The sequence below is a fragment of the Nelusetta ayraudi genome, unplaced genomic scaffold (genome assembly GCF_046127955.1).
Source record: "Nelusetta ayraudi isolate G7.1 ecotype Tasmania unplaced genomic scaffold, CSIRO-AGI_Nayr_v1 ptg000071l, whole genome shotgun sequence".
NCBI lineage: Eukaryota > Metazoa > Chordata > Actinopteri > Tetraodontiformes > Monacanthidae > Nelusetta > Nelusetta ayraudi.
The window spans coordinates 1,915,637-1,935,967 of NW_027466121.1; the positions used below are offsets into that span (position 1 = coordinate 1,915,637).

General features: G+C 48.3%; 1 protein-coding gene across 2 annotated transcripts in view; it reads right to left on the reverse strand.

Annotated features, from left to right (window-relative positions):
* The window catches only part of znf423 (zinc finger protein 423), a 134,867-nt gene that overhangs the window by 87,949 nt on the left and 26,587 nt on the right, over positions 1-20,331 (reverse strand). For both annotated transcript variants that reach the window (XM_076042661.1, XM_076042660.1), the window contains exon 3: positions 16,606-16,809. In XM_076042661.1, coding sequence (XP_075898776.1) covers positions 16,606-16,809 — 204 coding nt within the window. The remainder of the gene's footprint in view (positions 1-16,605; positions 16,810-20,331) is intronic.

Genomic DNA, 20,331 nt, shown 5'->3' on the forward strand with positions numbered 1-20,331 from the left:
AAGGATTACGTTTGCTTTTGTTTGTTTACATTTGTTTTATATTTTTCTCTTCGATTACTTGTAAAAAAAATATTCCGTCTCCTCCTCCGTCCAAACGTGACGCGACATTTTCACCAGAAGCGAGCTGGTCGCGTCCGCTGACGTGTAAATGCGAAAAAAGTGTTTCCATGACACTTTTGCGATATACCCCTACATTGACACGTCTGAAAAACCACCTCATCAAAACCTTTTAGCGATATTTGAGAGGTTTACCGGAGTTTAGTTGTTTCCATTGCCAATTTTTTTTTATTGCAATATTTAGGTCGCAATGTGCGCAATTCTAAGAGTAATGGAAACGCAGCTATAGGTGATGCTCTCCGCTAGCGATCCCTCTTCCCTTTCCGTTTCGCTAGGCGACCCCCTCCCCTCCGCGGAGGAGCCGGCGAAAAAAGCACGTGCACGCCCCGAAAAATTAATCTAGACGGTGGAATTAAATTAAAAGCAGAGCCTCGGGAGTTTTATTATGTACCGACGTCTGAACTTGGATTGTCTCACCGAATTGTGAATAATTAAGAGGCTGCGGGGAGGGCATCGCCGTTACGTGGGGAAAAGGGGAGGAAGACGCATGATGCTGCAGAAACAGGCCGGTTTCAGTGCGTTAAAGTGTGTCGTTGTGCGTCGGGGGCACATAATCGCCGTCGCGCAACTGAATCTTTTCACGCACCGACTTCATCTGTGGATGTATTTATTGGGAGAGGCTTCCACAGTTCTAAGAGCTCTAAAAGTCAGCATTGGAATACTAAAACGACCTGGCTGAATGAGAACTTTCGAAGACATTACAAACATTTTTAATATAAAAATAGGTATATGCTGATGCACTATGAAGGTTTACCCAATCCGACCGTCTGTCCAATTTGACAACACCATCAAGTTACGGCTCGTCACCGCCGGTGCTTAGAAAGTAAGACTCCAATGACTTTAAAGATTTTTTTTTTTTTTTTTAGAATTTCTGCGGTTGAATTCAGATTGAGTGCAGTGTGAGTGCAGTCAAAATCTTAAAGTGGGAAAAAAAAATGAGACGACACAGTGGACCAGGTTAGTTCAGGGTGCTCTGGGATGCAAATATGTGGTTGCATGACAACTGCAATACAATTTCTCTTATGAGCATTTATATTTGACACATTCAAGTCTGACATATTCACGATTCTCCATTTTTTTCCTTCCACAAGGATTCCTCATTTCCATCACACACACACACACACACACACACACACACACACACACACACACACACACACACACACACACACACACTCTGTCCCACAGTCGTATCTCCATTCCCCCTAATTTTACCTCCCATTGCCTCTCGTGTGTGAGCTCGAACTGCAGAATTATTAGTCTTCTCATCATGTTTCTAATGCGACCCCCCCCCCTCCACCCCCACCCCTTATCAGCCAGAAAGCAGTCAGCGCCCCCCCCCACCCCACCACCACCACCACCAAACCTCCCCCCATCAGCAGCTGTCGCCGCACCCCCCACCACCGTACGCACTATTCTCAGCGGACGAACTCCCCCCAGCACTGCGCGCCACAAAATACCCACATACACTCCGGACGAACGCAGGCGCGCGCAAAAAAAAAAGACTCGGCGCAGGCCGGCCGAGCCGTCGTTCATCCACGTTCACGCGGGCACAGTTTTATCTGCTCACTCGCAGGCCGCACGGCTTGGCAGCCAGCAGGGATGAGAAATATCCACTCACCCTACGACCAATACCCCACCCCACCCCACCCCACCCTAGCCGACACCCACCCACCTCCACCAATATCAGCGCCTGCCCAAATTCGAACCCATGAACAGCCAGTGGAACGTGGCCGCCACAAGGGGGCTGGCGCATCTTCCAGGGGGAAAGTTGGGTCACTTGGGCGGAGGGTTGAATCCAGCACCTCCAGCTAACAGCCTGCAGCACCTTTGGGTGAAGTCAAGTCGGCTCGTGTCAGGATTCCCCCAAAACTACACACAGACCAACACCGACCCAACTCAAGTCAATACTAGTATTTCTATATTTTAGTTATCAATCTATATAAATCTACATCTGTATTATAAGGGCTTTGTTCACCCTCCAACTCACTCTGGCCTGCTAAATCGGTCTCTATCTCTCGCTCTACATTTTTTCGGTATTTCCTTTCCAACCCAACTGGCCAAAGCAAGACGAGCGCCCCCTGGAGTCCCACAGGGGAGTTTTTCCTGCCCGCTGTCGCACAATTCTTGCTCTTATTGGTTTTCCTCTGATTGTAAAGAGTGCTTTGAGACGCCTCTGGTTGTGATTTGTGATTCAGCGGCGCTGTACCAAAAAAAAACTGACTGATTGATTGATTGAAAACAAGCGACGACGCGCAAATAATAAACAGAGGAAACGGACAAAAACTGGGGGGGGGGGTGACAATATCAGGCAGACGACGAAACCCGTGAACAGACAAACGGAGGCTGCGACCGATGTAGCACCCAGACCCTTTTTTCAATATTCCCCCCTTTTCTTCAGATGCCGTTGTTTATGTTGTTCCGCTGTTTGTTTGAGTGCCCTCGCCTCGCCGCGTCCCCCAACAGGCCTCGTGCTCCTGACTTATTTAGCAGTGTGTTTTCTATCGTATTTGAAAAATGAAGAGCAGATTGGTTAATATTTCAAGACATCCTGCATGTGAGGGAGACGGTGGGGGAGAGGGAGAGAGACAGAGAGAGAGAACCAGGAGGAGAGGAACGGAGGGAATACAAGCGGGGAGGGGGAAATTCTCTTGTTCCTTAACCCCAATTCTAGGATTCATGCTGGGAGCAGAGGCACGCATGAACACACACACACACACACACACACACACACACAAACACGCGCGCACGCACGCGCACATGCATGCATTCCCAAAACACTCACAATATACCGAGGAAGAGCCTACATACAATAAGCTCCTTCATTGGCTGCAGACAGCCACACTTCACTGATGTGTCGGCAACACAAAGGAACATTTTGCACGCTTGCGGTGACCACACAATCATACCGTTGGTTGGCAAAAACCAAGGATTTGAAACATCTTGATTGCCCCCTTGTGGTAGGTGAATCACGGGTCGTGAACTCTTCCCCTCCAATGTCATTGAGGAAGGTGAAAAGTCAAAGTGAAGCAGACCCGGCGGCTGCAGAGCGTTCGCGCTGGTATCGGTCTGATCCTTTGTTTAGCGGGGGGGTGAAAACAGAGACGCGTCTCGACCGACGTTGACGGCCGGCGTGCACGCGCGGCGTTTACCCCCGCTTACTCCCGTAGCGCCGGCAAATTCCAATCAGGCGGTAAGCGGGACAGCTATTTCCAGGGACAAAGGACAGGGGAAGGAGTGAGGAGGGGTGGAAGGAGAGGAGAGGTGGAAAGGAGGGAGGGAGGGAGGGATGGAACAGGCAGGGGGTGTGGGGGGAGGGGGTGGGGGTGGGGGGGAACAAAGGGTTCTAGCGGCACCCAGGGGAGACGGCCCAGAGCAGCTGACGTCAGTTCGTGTGTGTGTGTGTGTCTGTCTGTGTGTGTGTGTGTGTGTGGGGTAAATGGGAGTGGGAGGCTGGCAGAGTTGGTCTTGCTGCCCCCCTTGGGAGCTCTTGAAGCGGGGAGAGCGCAGAGCAGGCGATGGCTCCCAGCCGCCACCCCAACCCCTCCCCCCGCCCCCGCCCAACGCAACCAGGGGCCCAGACAGACGCACACACACACAAACACACACACACACACAGAGCACGCACTAACCGGACACAGCAGCAGTAGTCACTCTTCAGTCAGAGAAACACAGTCAGGGAGGAAAAGCCTGGCTACTACCTGGTTACACTGACTGGTTGTGTCAACCTCGTTTGCAAAAATCAGTCTGTCAGTACATGCGAGGCCGTTCCGGCTGGGGCGGCGTCCGCCCTCGGACCTCCCCGTCGCCGGATTTGTGTTTTTGTGTTGCTCTTTCCTTTCAATTTATCTCACTTTTCTGCTGTTCCACTCTATTTGCCTTGATCGTCCAGCGCGCCGTGTCCTTCCCCCTGCCCTCGCTCCTCCCGCCTCTCTCCCAGGAGTTGTGCTTTTCTCTGACATTTGGCCGGACAAAGGCGAGTCACACCTGAGCGCTGGGTTAAAACTATTATAGGCCTTCTCCCTGTGGTACAGTGCCCTTTGCCACAACTGTCTGGGACCAAAACTGTGTGGGTGTGTGTGTGTGTGTGGGAGTGTGTGTGTGTAGTGTGTGTGTGTGTGTGTGTGTGTGTGTGTGTGTGTGTGTGTCTGTGTGTGCGCGCATCTTTTCTTTTTCATTAGAATTAGCACGTAAGCAGCAGTCAACATGCGCTCGCTGCAAAGCTGCAAACCATTTTTTTTTTTTATATATCCGTCATTTCAACTCTCCCCTTCGATTTTTATAGAATAATATAGAAAATGCCTGTCCCGCTCTAACATAGTTGGACGCATCTCGAGCGCCAAAACGGGGTGCGGGTGGGAGGGAGACAGAGGTGGAGAAAGAGGGATGGAAAGACAGAGTGGAAAACAGAGGGTGGGAGACAAATGGAGGTGGCGGGTGGGGGGGCCGAGGGGGGGGGCTGCTCTAGGGCCAGTCGCCACGGGGTGCGCATATGTGTGTGTGTGTGTGTGTGTGTGTCTTGGGAGGGCACAGTGGGAGAGTTTGGGGCATGGAGGAAGGGATCAGAGCTTTGGGGCCAGCTCTGCGGGGAACAGAGGGGATGGGGAAAGGGCATGGGGGAGGGGGGACGGAGGGCGAGAGAGAGAGGGATGTGGTCAGTCAGTTTTTTTTTTTTCCCTTGAGTTTGAGAACTTGAGAGGAGAGGCGACGGAAGAGGGGAGGAAGTGAGTTGGAGAGTGAGAGAGAGAGAGAGAGAGAGAGAGAGAGAGAGAGAGAGAGAGAGAGGGGTCACTGCAGGTAAGAGGGGGGATAAGAAGAGGATAATTAAAGCGCACAAGAGAAGGAGGAAAGAGGGGAGATCTTCAAATGGCGGGAGAGGTTACGAGAGGAAGAAACAGGGAGGGAGGGGTGGTGGGGGGTGAAAAAAATCCCAGGTGTCAGCAGGAGTGGGGGTGGAGGAGTGGGGGGGGTAGAGGTTCTGGGGGTCCTGCTTGTTGGCAGGGGTGCAGGAATCCAGGGGAATGGCCTGTTCCTCATTATCCAGACCCCCCACCCCCACCCCACCCACTGCTTCACATATACACACACAGACAGAAGAGGCCCCCACATGGCCCCATGACAACTCTATCCTGGGCCATCTACACACACACACACACACAAAAAAAAAAAAAAACCACACTGTTTCTAGAAAACAGGATGATGGGGGGGCGGCAAGAGAGGAGGTTGTGTTGTGGAACATTTCTGAATGGATTCAAATTGCATTATCAGGACTCTGGTCTGCTAACCAAAGGGTTTTTTTTGTCCGTTTTGTTTTAATTTCAAAAGGTTGTTTGTTGTTTGTTGTTGAAAATGTTTAATTTCAATCAGTCAGCATCAGTGTGGCCTCCAGGCAGAAATATGGGACGAAAAAGAAGACGAGCAACAAAAGAGTTAACAATATTATTGAAAACGCAACACATTGAGACTCTCGCCCACCATTTGCACGTATCTGTGGTATCGTCGCAGAATCTCCACAACAACATGCTGGAGAAGGTAACACACAGTTGTGTCATGTTCTTGCGGATCTTGTGCGGTATCCACAGCGTAAACTGCAACCAAAGCCAATCATTTGTGTTGATTTGGACCGCTGTATTAAAAAAACATAATAATAATGATAATTGGTCAAAGGTATTTTTGATTAAAATTTATTGAAGGTTGCCAGTGATGGCCAGCGTATTGAGTTTTCAGAATACACCATAAGGCAAAATCAACGCACGTGATCAGTCACAAGACAGCGAGTGGAGTGAAGGTATGTCGACTAAGAAACACCAAAGGCATGCTGTCAAACAAGTGAGCCACTAATGAAACATCTGAATCATCTGAGCCCGTTGTGCTCTTGGTATTAAGCCATTAACCTGCTGCCCCACCTCTGCTAATGTTCCCACCACATAAGCACCAACAGCATTTACCTGTGCACCGTTCCCTCAAGGTTCCTAATGGAGGCTGCAACTAATCTCCCCACTTGCACTAATTCAGCCTCTTTTGTTTGTCACCAGACAACAGAAACTTGCTTTGTGTGCGTCTGCAAAAACGTGTCACGTGACAGACACTGGGGGCGCAGTGTTGGACTGAACAAGGAATTTAAAATAATTCAAACTGTCAGACTGTTACAGTCAAAGTCATTATTATATTTTACGTCATCTTAAATTCAATAAGGAGGCCGCAATGGAATCTGCCCAGTGACGTTTGCACTAGGTCATGATGACCACTTTCAATGCATGTATATATGTATGTATATATACATATGTGTGTGTATATATATATATGTACATATATATATATTGATATACATACTGTATATATATGTGTATATATGGATATATATACATATATATATATATATACATATATATATATATATATATATATATGGCTATATATATATATATATATATATATATATATATATATATATATATATATATATACATATATATATATATATATACATATATACACACATATTCCATATATATATATACATATATAGAAATATATATATGTGTGTGTATATATGTATACATATATACACACACGCATATATATTTTTCTATATATGTCAGTTAAATGGGACACCGCAAAGGTCATCTGGTCATTGAAGCCTAAAAGATTCTCAAAAATCAAATAACGAATGGGCGTTAAGTCAACCGTGTCATTTCTAGGTTAAACAGACTTCAAGCAGTTGCTTACAAAATAATCAAACCACAATCTTTCCAGTTATCATTTTCACAAGACGTCAAGCAACGCTGTGAAGACACTCTTCAGAACAGCAGGCGCGTCACAGAGTGCGTCGTCTTCTGAAGCGCATGGTTTCCACACTGGACTGGATAAATGAATGTATGGGCTAAATTGGAAACTGTTCATATCAGTAATGCATCAAAACAAAGCAATGCCACTCACAAGGGCGCACTGGAAAAGTAGTGTAAAAAAAAAAGAAAGAAAAAAAAAAGAAACGCACACAATAAACACGAGAAGAGCTAATTAGATGTCTACGTCCGGTATGAGTCAATTCCTCGTGGCGAGAGGAGCCGACGAGGTCTCGATGTAAAATCTGAATATGCTCAGTAGCCGGGGAAGATCAGAAACACTTGTTATTTATTCAGAGATATGTAAATGTAAATTTATTTAATCTGACTGTGTAAATATTTGATCAATAAACACAAACAGTGTGCTATGCGGTGAGATGCTGCCTACCCTTTGGCTGAGGAATTCTAATGAACGTTAGGAGACTGCGCCCGTGGTCCCCGACAATTTCCAAAGCACAGCCTGTAAAATCAAACAATAGGCTGGACCGGACCGTAGATGTGGGTTTGTTTTTTTTGGGGGGGGGTTCTTTGCAGTCTGCACGCAAACACATTTATACACTGAGAGAGGGAGAGAGAGAGAGAGAGGGAGAGAGAGAGAGAGAGCGAGCGAGCGAACGAGCGAGAGAGAGAGAGAGAGAGAGAGAGAGAGAGAGAGAGAGAGAGGGAGAGAGACGCACATACAAATATTTACTCTTTACAAGATCCACACGCAGAAACACAAGGACAGAGAAGCAGGGGGGGGCTGGGAAGGAGAAAAAAAAAGAGTGAAGTTACATTTTTAATCGTGCCTTTCTTTTCCTCTAAGCAAAGTAGGGCTGAGTACAAGAGGGTGGTGCCAACACACACACATACACACACATACACACAAGAAACGTGCGCGCCTTTGGCAAAATCTTTTCCGTCTCTTTCTCTTTTTGCTCTTGCGTTAAGTTGAAAAAAAAGGAGGAAAGAGATTCAAAGTGGGAGGGGAAAAAAAAGGGGGTACGGGTGCATGGGGGGGAGGGAAAAGAGAAGGAGAGAGAGAGAGAGAGAGAGAGAGAGAGAAATGTCCCCGCAGAGTTTTTCTCCCTTCCTGGAGCGCGCATGTGCCCCCGCAGCGCCGCCTGTGTAATTTCCAGTGGCAGTGAATACAGGTATTAATAAAAGCCCCATGGGGAAGAGCACACAATATAACCCTACATTTTCAGGCATTATGAAAGGACGCCCCCAGGGGTCCTCGGGCTCAAATTTCTGAGATGCAGGCATTGTAAAAAAGACGCCCCCGGGGGAGGACCCCGCAATAGAAATCTGCTGAATTCAAAGCATTTCCAGAGTCCTGGTGGGAGCCATTACTCCCACTGGAGGAGCACTGATTTTCTCTCTCTCTCTCTCTCTCTCCACCATCTTCTCTCCCCTCCCAACTGCTCCCTCGCCCGCTCTCTCACTTTTTTTTCTTTTTTTTTTTTTTAACCAAACATGTGTTGCTGACATGTTGACAGATTGCTCAGCGAGGTGTTTAGGTGCATGCACAAGGCGCGTCTGCTGAGACACGAAGCTCCCTCCCTCCCTCCCTCACTCCCTTTCCGCCTCCCCCTCTCCCTTTTCCCCTCATCAGTTCCCAAGTTCCATCCCTCCCTCCCTCCCTCCGACTGCAAACCTCTCAGTGCGCCCAAAACTGCTCCCATCCATATTTCATAAAGGAGAAACTAGGCTGAGAGAGAGAGAGAGAGAGAGAGAGAGGGAGAGAGAGACGGGGAGAGATGTGAGGAAGGGAGTTTAAACAAGAGAAGAAGGAGAGAGAGAGAGAGAGAGAGAGAGAGAGAGAGAGAGAGAGTGTATGTGTGTGTAAGGTGGAGGTGCGGGGTGCAGGGGGGTAAAAAGGGGGGAGATAAAGAGATACAAAGAGGGATCAAGGGAGGGGAACGGAAGGAGGAGACGACAGATAAAGAGAAATAGAGCGATGTACAGAGTGGGAGAAACTCTGCTGGTGAAAAATGAACCCTGTGATGAAAAATGACTTCACAACAACCCCTCTCCGTCCCCTCCCTCCCTCCCAGCGTGCGCTCTCTCCCTCTCGCTCTCCCCGTCGACTCCCCCCCCCCCCCTCCCCAACCTCCTCCCTCCTCCGGCGCTGGGGCTCCCGCTCGCTCGCCCGCTTTCTCTCTCTCTCTCCCTCCCTGGAAAAACCTGAGCGGCAGCCAGCTGTGTCTGCCTGTGCGTCTCTGCACTTGCGCGTACGCCAAGGGGGGCTTAGCGCTGGAATCTTCAGGCCGACCCCAACCCCCCCACCCCCACCCCCCACCCTCGCCTCCCCCTCAGCTCCCCTCCAGTAGGGAGAGAAGGAGGAGAAAGGAGGGACCCGTGAGGGCAAAAGAAGGAAAGAGGGACGTAGGCCGTGGGCAATAGATTGTGTGTGTGTATGTGTGTGTGTGTGTGTGTGTGTGTGTGCCACTGGACAAGGTATAAACGGGACTGTGTGTTGTGTGTGTGTGTTTGTGTGTGTGTGCGCATGGGCGAGCGGACATTAGGAAAAAAAAAAGTGCATGATATTTATTTTGTCAATCAACATCAGCTACTGAACTGGATACATGCACGCACGCACGCACGCACACACACACACACACACACACACACACACACACACAAGAGACGGGGAGTTAACGGCAAGCCAGAGTGCAGGAGGGTGCCTGTAATTTTGTTTCAGATTTCACCCCCCCCCCCTCTCTCCCTCCCCGTCCCTCCATCACCGCCCCCCAGCCCCCACCTCCCAACCCCCCCTCCTCCTCTCAGGCTCCAGCAGAAAGTGATCTGTGGCTTTAATAAGAGCTCTGGGCCTCGCAGGAGCCTCAGCTGCTGCCCCGACGACAGACGCACGCGGCGAGGTGTGCGCTGCCGCCGCTGCTGCCGCTGCCGCCGCTGCTGCTGCCGCTGCCGCCTGCCTCCTCCCTGCACTGCATGTGTTTCCGCGCACGTGACGGCGGCGGCGGCAGGTTGTGACAGACGGCGGGAGCCAAGCAGCCAGGAGGTGGAGGAGGAGGCCCCCCCACCCCACCTCCGCTCCCTCACCCCGGGGGACACGGCCAAACCAGTCACCCAAGGGTCCCCCCGGCCCCCCACCCCTCCCCCAAGCCCCGACAGACGCTCTCATCTCCCTCCTCCTCTTTCTCCCCCTCCTCCTCCTCCTCTTCCACATCCTCTTCCTCCTCTTACTTCTTCTCCTCCTCCTCTTACTTCTTCTCCTCCTCCTCTTCATCCTCCCCATCTTCATCTTCCTTCTCCTTCTCCTCCTCCTCCTCATCTACCACCTCCTCCTCCACCACCTTCTCATCCTCCTCCTCCTCTCCATTCTCCACCTCCTCCTCCTTCCTCCTCCCTCCTCCCTCCTCCCTCCTCCTCACCTGCCTCCCCTGTTACCCCCCACCCCAGCCGCCACCTGTCTCCTTCTCCCTCCATCATTTCCTTCTGCCACCACCCTCCCACCACCTCCCCACCCACCCAGCACGACGAGACTCCCCGGTAATTTCTCCCCTCCCCCGCCGAGGGAGGAGAGAGAGAGAGAGAGAGAGAGAGAGAGAGAGAGAGAGAGAGAGAGAGAGAGAATAAGACGAGAGTGCAGCTGTACATGCTCAATTAAAGACCCCACAAATACCTTCGCAGAAGAACACATCGCAGCGCCCGGCTCTCTCTCTCTCTCTCTCTCTCGCTCTCTCTCCCTGCACGCAGTTTTCCAACCCGCACCGTCTCAACCATCTAAGAAAAGCCTAGCTGGGTTAATGACTCGCCATTTGTCACTGGCAGCGCCAGGTTTTTGTGTGTGTATTCTTGACTGGCAGCTCCCTGGTTCACCTCCTCATCGCTTCTCTTTCCCCCACGAGTGGTTCTTCTTGAACCATCCCTCGCCCTCGCGACTCCCCACGCAAGCCTGTGTAGGATTTTGTCATCTTTCGTCTGAGATGGTGCGCATGTGTGTGTTTTTTTGGGGTTTTTTTGTTTGGGCTGGGGGGGCAAATATGTCCAAAACAAAAGTCAAACGGGCAAAGCCTCTGAAACACGGGGCCACCGTGGCCACTCTGAAAAGATGCCGTGTCAGCAGATACAAGGCCTCAGAGACGTCGCTTTGACCCAACCCTGGAACAATGTCGGCAAGAAAGATGGGCTTTCCGGGTTTCCTTCTTGGGGTGTGAACCTCCGCGGCTGTTAAAGTGCGTCTTTGTGTGTCCGCGTGTCGGAGCGGGACCGGGGAATGTCCGTCATCTGATCTGTAGGAGTTTCTGTATTTTTGTTGTTTTTTTGTTTTTTTTTCACTCCTCCTCTCCCCGGGGGGGGGGGGCTCTGCTGCATGTGTTGACTCCTACTGAGACCCATCGACACTCATCCTCCTCACTGACACTCTCTCTCACACGTAGCGCACACCCACAGGACACGCGGGCGGAAAAAAAACACCCCGCGACGAGACGAGTGGACTCTCGTCACACGGCGAACGGCCGCGTCGGAACCGCAGACGACCCGAGCACTTTTTCAGCGTTTGGTCCAAATATTGCCGTTTTTGATATTTGGAAAACAAAAAACAATGGCACGGCTCCAGCCTCCTTTTCTTGTACAATCTCATTTACGACAAAAAAAAAAAAAAACGTCCCTCGCAGGAGCTTCCCTGTTCAATATTTAAGCAAATTAACTAATCACAACAGCAAAATAACAGCCTGGCGTTACTGAGAGGAAGTACTATCTGTAAGTACACACACACGCACGCACGCACGCGCACACACACACACACACAAACGAACGTGGCACTACATCGATGTGTGGGGCAAGTGTGCGTTTGAGTGGTTCACTGTCGTAGAGCAGAGGAATCAGTGTGTGTGTGTGTGTGTGCATACGTGCGAGTGTGTGTTTGCCCAATTTCCACTCAAATTAATGGTGCCTCTTTATAGGCCTTCTGGTGGAGTGCTACTGAATTACTCTGTGTTTCGCTGTCGCACCTGGGACCCATTCAATGTTATAGCCAAAGCTAGCGGCTAACCCGGGACCTATTTGATACAACAGTATAGTTAGCATTACTGGCTCCACGGCTCCTTCTGCGGAGGATACAATGCTAACCAACGTTGCAGTAAAACCCTCTGCGGGGACCGACGGGGCTTCATCAGACAGCGGCGTAATCACCGATCCCGGACTGTGGATCTCTCCACAAGAAACTTTACGTAATTGGCGCCAAAGGGTGAAATATTAAGACGTATTACAGTGACAACTGCAGCCGTGTTTCCGTGACAGTTTTTTCGCAAAATGAAGGCGATATTTCTAGAATTTCGAGAAAGTACAATCGCGATTTGCAGCCGTTGCCATTGAATGGTGCGAAGCAGGTGAGCCGGAATTCTCGTCGAATCTCGTTTGCTGTCAAGAATGGTTGTTATATTTTTCTCTTTGATTAGAACGCGCTATTTTCACTTGACGTGAACTGGTCACGTGACACCCCCCCCCCCCCCCGCCGTACATCACCGTCCGCTGACGTGTAAATGCGCAAAAGTGTTTCCATGACACGTTTGCGAGATACCTCAATATCGATACGCCCGAAGAGCCACATCAGGAGAGCGCAAAAACCTTTCGGCGATATTTGAGATGTTTTTCAGAGTTTAGGGTGTTTCCATTACCAGTGTTTTATCGCAATATTTAGGTTTTAGGTAATGGAAACGCAGTTTCTGAGTGAAACCGAACATCTCTCGCAGCAAAAATGATTTGTTTCTGTGATGGACTGCGTCTTTTTACTTCACTGGTAAAGGAAACAATCAGAGCGCTTGCTCCACCAGCTGGGAAAGGGCGCACGGTTTATCTTCACGGCTGAGTTTGACAGACCACGGTAGCTGGAACAACTCCGTTTAAGACACACACCCAGCACGCACTTGTGCGTCTCGGCGAACATTCGGCGATGATTCGAGTCTGGCACGACCCGTACATAACAAGCTAGACAAATAATCGCAGCGACGACGGCTCTACTGCCTGACGATGTCACGTCACTCAGCGCTAAATGCTGTGCAACGTCAACTGCTGCCGTCGCACACAACTTACTTCAGCCCGGTGCCGTTTAGTGTGACACACTGGAGCAGTTTCACATCCAAAATACGAACGCTGGGTTTAAATATTGCCCCAGCGCAACTCGAGCTTTTTTCTAGATTTGGGCCATCAAGAGTTTAATGTGGAATATGTTTAAAAGGACAACATGTCATTTAACCTTGAATTTGCGAATTAGCCCGTTTCTCTAAAGTCAGCCATCCGTGAAACACAAACTGTGTTTTCATTTGTGTTTTTCCAAAAAGCCTTGAGGCTGCAAATGTCCTTCAGATGACGACTGTTGTTGCCTGCTGAAGGCTGCATGGGTGCAGGCGGCATCAACGGAGACGCACTTTTGATTCACAGCTACCATCGTAGTAATAATCTGAGGCTGATGGTGGTTGGATCAGTTAGCCTGTTGCAGGACCGGTTTTGTGTGTCATGGTTTTGGTTCCATTTGCATTGGACGACATGGACTGTGTTAACCATTGTGACGAGCCAATCCTGGCAAGATGGCTTCCGTGCCCAAACCAAGATGGCCGATGTCTCTCTTGTTTGCTTCCTGCTCAGGGACTAACGCATGCATCATCAAACTACAAAATGCACAAACACATTCAATCTCACATGCAGATCCAGTGTGGCTTCTTTATCCCCAGTGGCTTGCATGTGCGTGTGTGTGCGTGTGCGTGTGTGTGCGTGTGCGTGTGTGCGCATGTGTCCCAAGCCCTCACATAAAATCCCAGGGGTCCCAACCAGAGAACTTAAAAGGATTCTTTAGTCCATGTGTTTTAATTTAACCCTCCACTCAATAATAGCCAGGGAGCTCCGGTCCCACCACTAACTTCACGTACTGCACACTCTCCCCTATGTGCACGGCGCGCAGGACATATAGACAAGCGAGCTAACGCGCACAACGGTCTCACACACACACACACACACACACACACACACACACACACACACACACACACACACACACACACACACACACACACACAACGCACAGATGAATGTACACAAACCCGTTTTGCAATCGCGCGCACACACATCCTGCCGAGCTGTGGGATTACTCTGCAATCTCAGCCGCACTCTCTCTCCGGGGAAAAACATGTTTTATCATTTCATTTCATTTCTTTCTTCTGTGCTGCCTCCATCCCTCTGCTTTCTCACTCAGCAACATGTAGCTCTCCCCCGACTCCTGCGCTGAAATCACAGGCCACATCCCGTGCTTTGACAGCAGCCTCATGCTCGTGGTGTTGTGATTCTGCCGCATGTGTGTCATCTGCCTGTGCATGTGTGTGTGTGTGTGTGTGTGTGTGTGTGTGTGTGTGTGTGTGTGTGTGTGTGTGTGTGTGCACTCACATATTGCTGTATCTGTGTGAAGCCTTTTCTTTTTTTTTAGAACCAGCCTGACTTTGACCTAGAAGCACCTCTTGGACTCACAAGCATTTACTACTGAGTGTAGCTAGCGTGACTATATTACAGTGGAGCGTGTCTGAGGCTTTCTACTCCAATATCACAGGTGTTGCACGTTGGTGTCCTTTCTGTTTGTGTGAAACGATTAACATGTGTTCCGAGCAACTCCTGTTGATTGCGCCGTTAAGGTTTTCTGACATTAAGATGTACGCTGATGATGAAATTGGTTTCCATCGTCTGGGCTTTTCGCACGTTGGAAAATCATGCAACAAGCTAGCTTAGCAAACAATAGTTTACTTATTTACGTATTTTACAGCAGTAATTAGTGAATTACAGCCCCTGACAACACTAGTGTCTATACTGAATTGTAACACTTTCACTTCTCACTTATCAACTGTGTTATTTAGGGCATATTAATTTGATATTTAAGTCTGAAGAAATCTGTTTAAGCTATTTAACTGTGATTAACATTACATATGACCCTTAAATTGTGAATTAACATACCTATGATATTTTACGTTGAAAAATATAACAACTATGTTACAGATGAATGCTTTTTTGTGTTATTATTTTGATATATTTGTTTGAAAACAGATGCTGTCAGAGTACAACAGCGTAACACAGGTGTGAAGATTTAGGCAAGTTAGGTTAAACAGAAGTCCAAAATAGGTGGTGAAAATAAAGAAGATAATTGTGACTAATCGATTAATCTAAAAAAAAATAATCAATAGATTAGCCGACAACAAAAATAATCGTTAGTTGCAGCCCTAGTATTTTTTTATTAGCATCCCCTGCACAAGCAAAAAAGCCATATGGCCCTCTTGTATTATTGCTCCAAAGTGAGTCTGAAGACCGATTGTGGCGAGTGGGTTGGGAGGTAAGGCTAGGATTCTTTTTTTAAGAGCTTAAAAAAGAGCCCCAGCCTCCTTCTCCTCTTCTATTTTTTTTCTGCTCCATAAAGAATAAAATATCGACATACGCTGGCACACTTAGAAACACCTCACAGTAGCAAGAAACGCCAAAGTGTGTGCGCGACTGTGTGTTAGCTTGTTAAGCGAGCGTTTGGATTAATCTGTAGGAACCAGATGCCCCTGCCGCGTTCCTTTCAGCCCCTCCATTAATTACACTAGTACTAATAACAGCTTTTGTGTGTGCGTGTGTGTGTGTGTGTGTGTGTGTGTGTGTGTGTGTGTGTGTGTGTGTGCGTGCATGCGCGCGTGCGTGTGTGTAAGTGCATGTGCATGCATGCGTGTGTGTGTGTGTGTGTGTGTGGAGGCACGAGCTTGATCATGAGCATGCACAACTCTGCCCCTGTGAGACTACTAAATTCAATAGCTGTAGGTATTTAGAAGCTGGAGAGGGCCTATGTCACCCAGGAACCCATTACCAATACTGTTCCTGCATGACGCGACTACACGGTCTCATCTGTACTTTCGGTGTGAGCCCGTAGGATCTGACCCATGGAATATTTTCACGTAAAATAGAAATTAGATTTGCACATTTTTTTAAACCCTTGAATTAAAGCAGTGGTTCTCAAACGTTCTCTGTCACGCCCCACACCTTGGAGGAAGACAATTTTTCAGAGGCCCCAAATTTGACGTGGCTGTGTCTTGAGGGATCCCGATGAACCTGCAAGTGGTCCCATGTCTCTAGGACAAAGTTGACTTTTGACCCCATAGACTTGCATGGCATTAGGGCAGTGCTTCTCAAACTTTCTCTGTCACACCCAAAATTTTTCATGTGTTTTTCTTAGCTACAACCTACTGAACACTTTTTATTAAGTGTTCCGCCGTGGAAAGAGTTCCGCCATGAAAACATCAGTTCCCCCGGGCGCCCCGTCTCCCTAACCCTAACCCTAACCCACCCACTTTGAGAAACACTGAATTAAAGGATGTGTAGATGCAATATTATTTTGAATGGCTATCGCCATGTGAACCGCTTAAATATGAAAATAAGCACTAATTGAATTCTGAGAGGTTGTGTTAGCAACCAAAGGAATTGCCGTTGGGTAGGCAAACAAAAAAATTGAAAATAGAAACAGAGGAAAGAAACGATGAACACATCATCACACCGCAGGGACGTAAATGCGTCACTGTGTGAATTCTCAGATTCTGCTCACTGCGCAGGTATGTAGAACTTCACGATAAAAGGACGTCAACATACAGTAAAAAAAAAAGGGTCAATTAAAAGGTTCTATTCTTCTTACCAGCTGGGCAGTGGTTCGTTCTGTGGTCGGTGAGCTCGGCGAGGCAGTCAAAGTCTTGCTGGCAGTTATCACATGTAAAGATGGGGTCGTCGTCCAGGTCGTCCTCGTGATCCCGGTCATCGCGGTCGTCGTGCTCTTCCGGTTCTCCGTCTTCAGCAACAGGCCCCCGACCGTCCTTGGGCTCTCTGTCGGACGCTGGAACATCTAAACAAAAAGAAATCATGATAAGTATTCCCACACAAACGAAAACACACTTCTGTATATTGAGCCTTCTCCATGGCCTCTGGGTTGCTTTCTACCAAGCGGTAGGGAGATCCTGGCAGCGCTGCATGTAATCTAATGTGTGGAGGGATCCAGCATATTCATGCAAACCTGTCAATATGTCTTCAGGGTACAAAAAGCCAAGTGTGAGCAGGGAAAGACCACAATGGCCCAATCCTTGCAGCTCCATCGTGTCTCAATTTTTAACACCTTATTATCACATTATGAGCCGATGGTTTTTCATCGCGAGCGTTTCAGTTCCACTCCCGCGAGAGAGGCGAACGCCGGCGACGCTACGTGAACGCACGTGACGCGGACGCGGGCAGAGTTAGCGAGGCAGACGCCTTTTTTAATCCGGTCCTGATTTACTGCGGCGTAGGTGTTGGTGGGGGTGAGGAGGGGTTGCTGGGAGGTGGGCGACGAGGGGAGCGGTGGCTGGGGTGTCCGCAGGAGGGCCCGCAGGAGAGGAAGACAGTGATGGAAGAATGGAATAAGGGGAAGATGAAGGGAAGGGATGTGGAGGAGAAGGGAGGGTGCTGGCCATCTGTCCAGTGGTGAAGGCGCCGTCTGGCCAGGGAGAGAGAGCGGCCCCTCGGCTGGCACAACACATGAACATGAGCACGTATGTCGCACACATGCGCACACATATGCGCGCATACATGGGGGTAATTGCGGCCGGCTATAACAGGTACAGAGGAAATGAGGGAACCCGCGTGTGCGTTAACAGATAATGGCAGGGCCACATCGCATTGGCAAATGGTAACCTGGCCTGTCTGGTGGGGCAATCTGAAATAACAGAATCAAATATTAATTTAATTAATCAATATTCACTTATTTTAATTGACATGATTAGGTTACAGGTTACATTATTTTTTGAGTAGTTTTTAAGCACTTCCAAACTTGTATGTGTAGTTTTTAATTGAACTAAACTAAACTAAATGATTTTTTTTTATATACATACAAAAGCCTTTTGTATGACTGTGTTTTGTTTTTGATTATTTGTAGTTTTGTTGCCGTTTTGTTTTTGTTGGGTTTTTTTTCCAGCTGATGAAAATTTCTTCCTTGCTGTCAAATTTCATGTCAAAGCTATGTGACCACAAAGACTGGGTTCCTGCTATCCCTTATGAAAAGCTACCCAAATAACGATTGCCTTTGAGTTAATTATACAAATAATCAACAACATTATGATGTAATGGCTCAATGAATACAAATGGTTTCAAACCTTGAAAATGATTCTGATCTTTCACGAAAATTTAATTTTTGTCATTACGATTTTTTTTCTGTGAACTCCCCGACCGCCGTCACCTTCATTACGATTTCTGCTGGAATCCCCCAGACAGCTTCCACATCACATCATCTCCTTTCCCTGACACTTTCCACCAAACGTAGGTGGGTAGATGGGAGTGCTCACATCCTCACCAACCTTCCATCGGCCTCAAGTTTTCGTTCATTCCAAGGCAACACCAAATTTTGTCTGTATTTTTCTTCCCCCCGCCCCCCTCCCCACCCTAAAAGCATTCGTACACATGCACAGTTTCACTCCCCAGAGTGCCATGATGCCAGAGGTGAGGGCACTGCCAACTCCATGGCGTGCCAGCACAACCTGCTGTCATAGCAACAAAACGAGGAGCCAGATGCAACCTCTCCATCTTACACCATTCAGTCCTCCCCTCTATTATCTGTACTGATTTCTTCTTGTCTATTTGCCCTTTCTTGCCTTATCATGACAAAAAAAGGAAAAAGGACCCAAGTGGTGCTTAAGCATAGTTATGGCTGTTTCCACTTGGGCATTAGTCAGTACGTTTGCAGCTGCTCACATATGGACTGATTTGTATGCCCTTAATATAAGTGTTGCACCAAAAAATGAAAAATGCATTAAAAAAAAAAAAAAAAAGTAGAAAGCTTACTTAATAAAAAAACAAAAAAAAACAAGGAAAGTCATACGTTTGAGTTGGAGAATGGACTGAATAATATGCAACGATCATTAGCTGGCATATCTATTATTGAACTATCCACTTGCAGTTCCTTGCACATATGCATATGTATAGAGACAGCAGGGCACACACACACACACACACTCATGACCAGAACGGACGAAAGCACGCACACACACACACACACACACACACACACACACACACACACAAGCGCGCGCGCGCACACACACACAAACTCTACAGAGAACCATTATCTCTGACTCACAGACAGTCCCTACGCCAGGAATAACTCCACATTCTCTCACATGCAAACACACACACACACACACACACACACACACACACACACACACACACACACACACACACACACACACACACACACACACACACACACACACACACCCTCCAATCCCAAAACCCAGACACCCCGTTATATTCTTACGTCATCTGCAGACGAACACGGCGAGTCCAAATCACACGCGTGCAATTCAGTTACACAGGATACAGATTTCACCTTTCGGTGACGTTCCTCATTTCCGCTGCAAAGCCCGCGCCTTCGTGTGTTCATTATCTATTTTCTCCACCGTCATAGAGCCCTGCTGATTTTTATTCTGGCGATGTAATGAGGGCCTGAATCACACCTGGGATGCACAGTGAATGCAATTACAGGAAATTAACTACCTCCTAGGACAGAAAATCAGCAGCAGTCTGCTTCCTAAAGATTCCGAATCAAAGCGGGGACCGGCTCTGCACCGCTTCTGCACGGGAAATCTGCTCCATGTAGGCGCCGCAACAATAAAAAGGCTTTCCGGATTTCGTACGCGTCCATTAGGCAGTGAGTGCAACTGCGAAATGCGCACAGGAATACGAACGTTGTGTGTCCAAGATGATTACTCTCCTCCATTTAACATTTCACACACTGCAGCTTCAACAACTGCTAATGTTGAGCTTTCAGGTCAGATTACAGTGTAGAGTATATTATATCATTATTACAATTAACAGTCATCGTTGTAGTATTAGTAGTACTAGCAGTAGTAGTAGTAGTAGCATCAAAAAGCAAATCTCATGTGTTGCCTTTAATTTTGCGGAGTTCTGGGTGTTTACTAAAATCAACCGTAGGACTCACCACAGTCTACTGACCACCCGAAGCATTTTGCACGATGGATGACATTTAATCACCGACGACCACTCGTCAGGAGCAATTCAGCTGCCCGGATTCCTGAGCCACAGCTGCCTTCCAGCTTAAGTAGGGCTTAAGTTAATAAATACATACAGCAGAATAATAATAAGGGCACTTTATGTATAAGCGGCATATGAGACGCAGTGTGCGGGCGCTGTGTTTGCGCGTGTGCCCACGAGCATCCTGGGCAATTAGATAAAGAGTGGTGCATTAGCGGAGACCGCGGCGCGGAATGATGTTACACGGTCGCGTAACAAGCCTGGCTGAGGCCGACTAATCACCGCTCATTATGCCTGCAGAAGAGAATGCGTGAGGGTCTGTATGAGTTCACACTAGGTATCCATT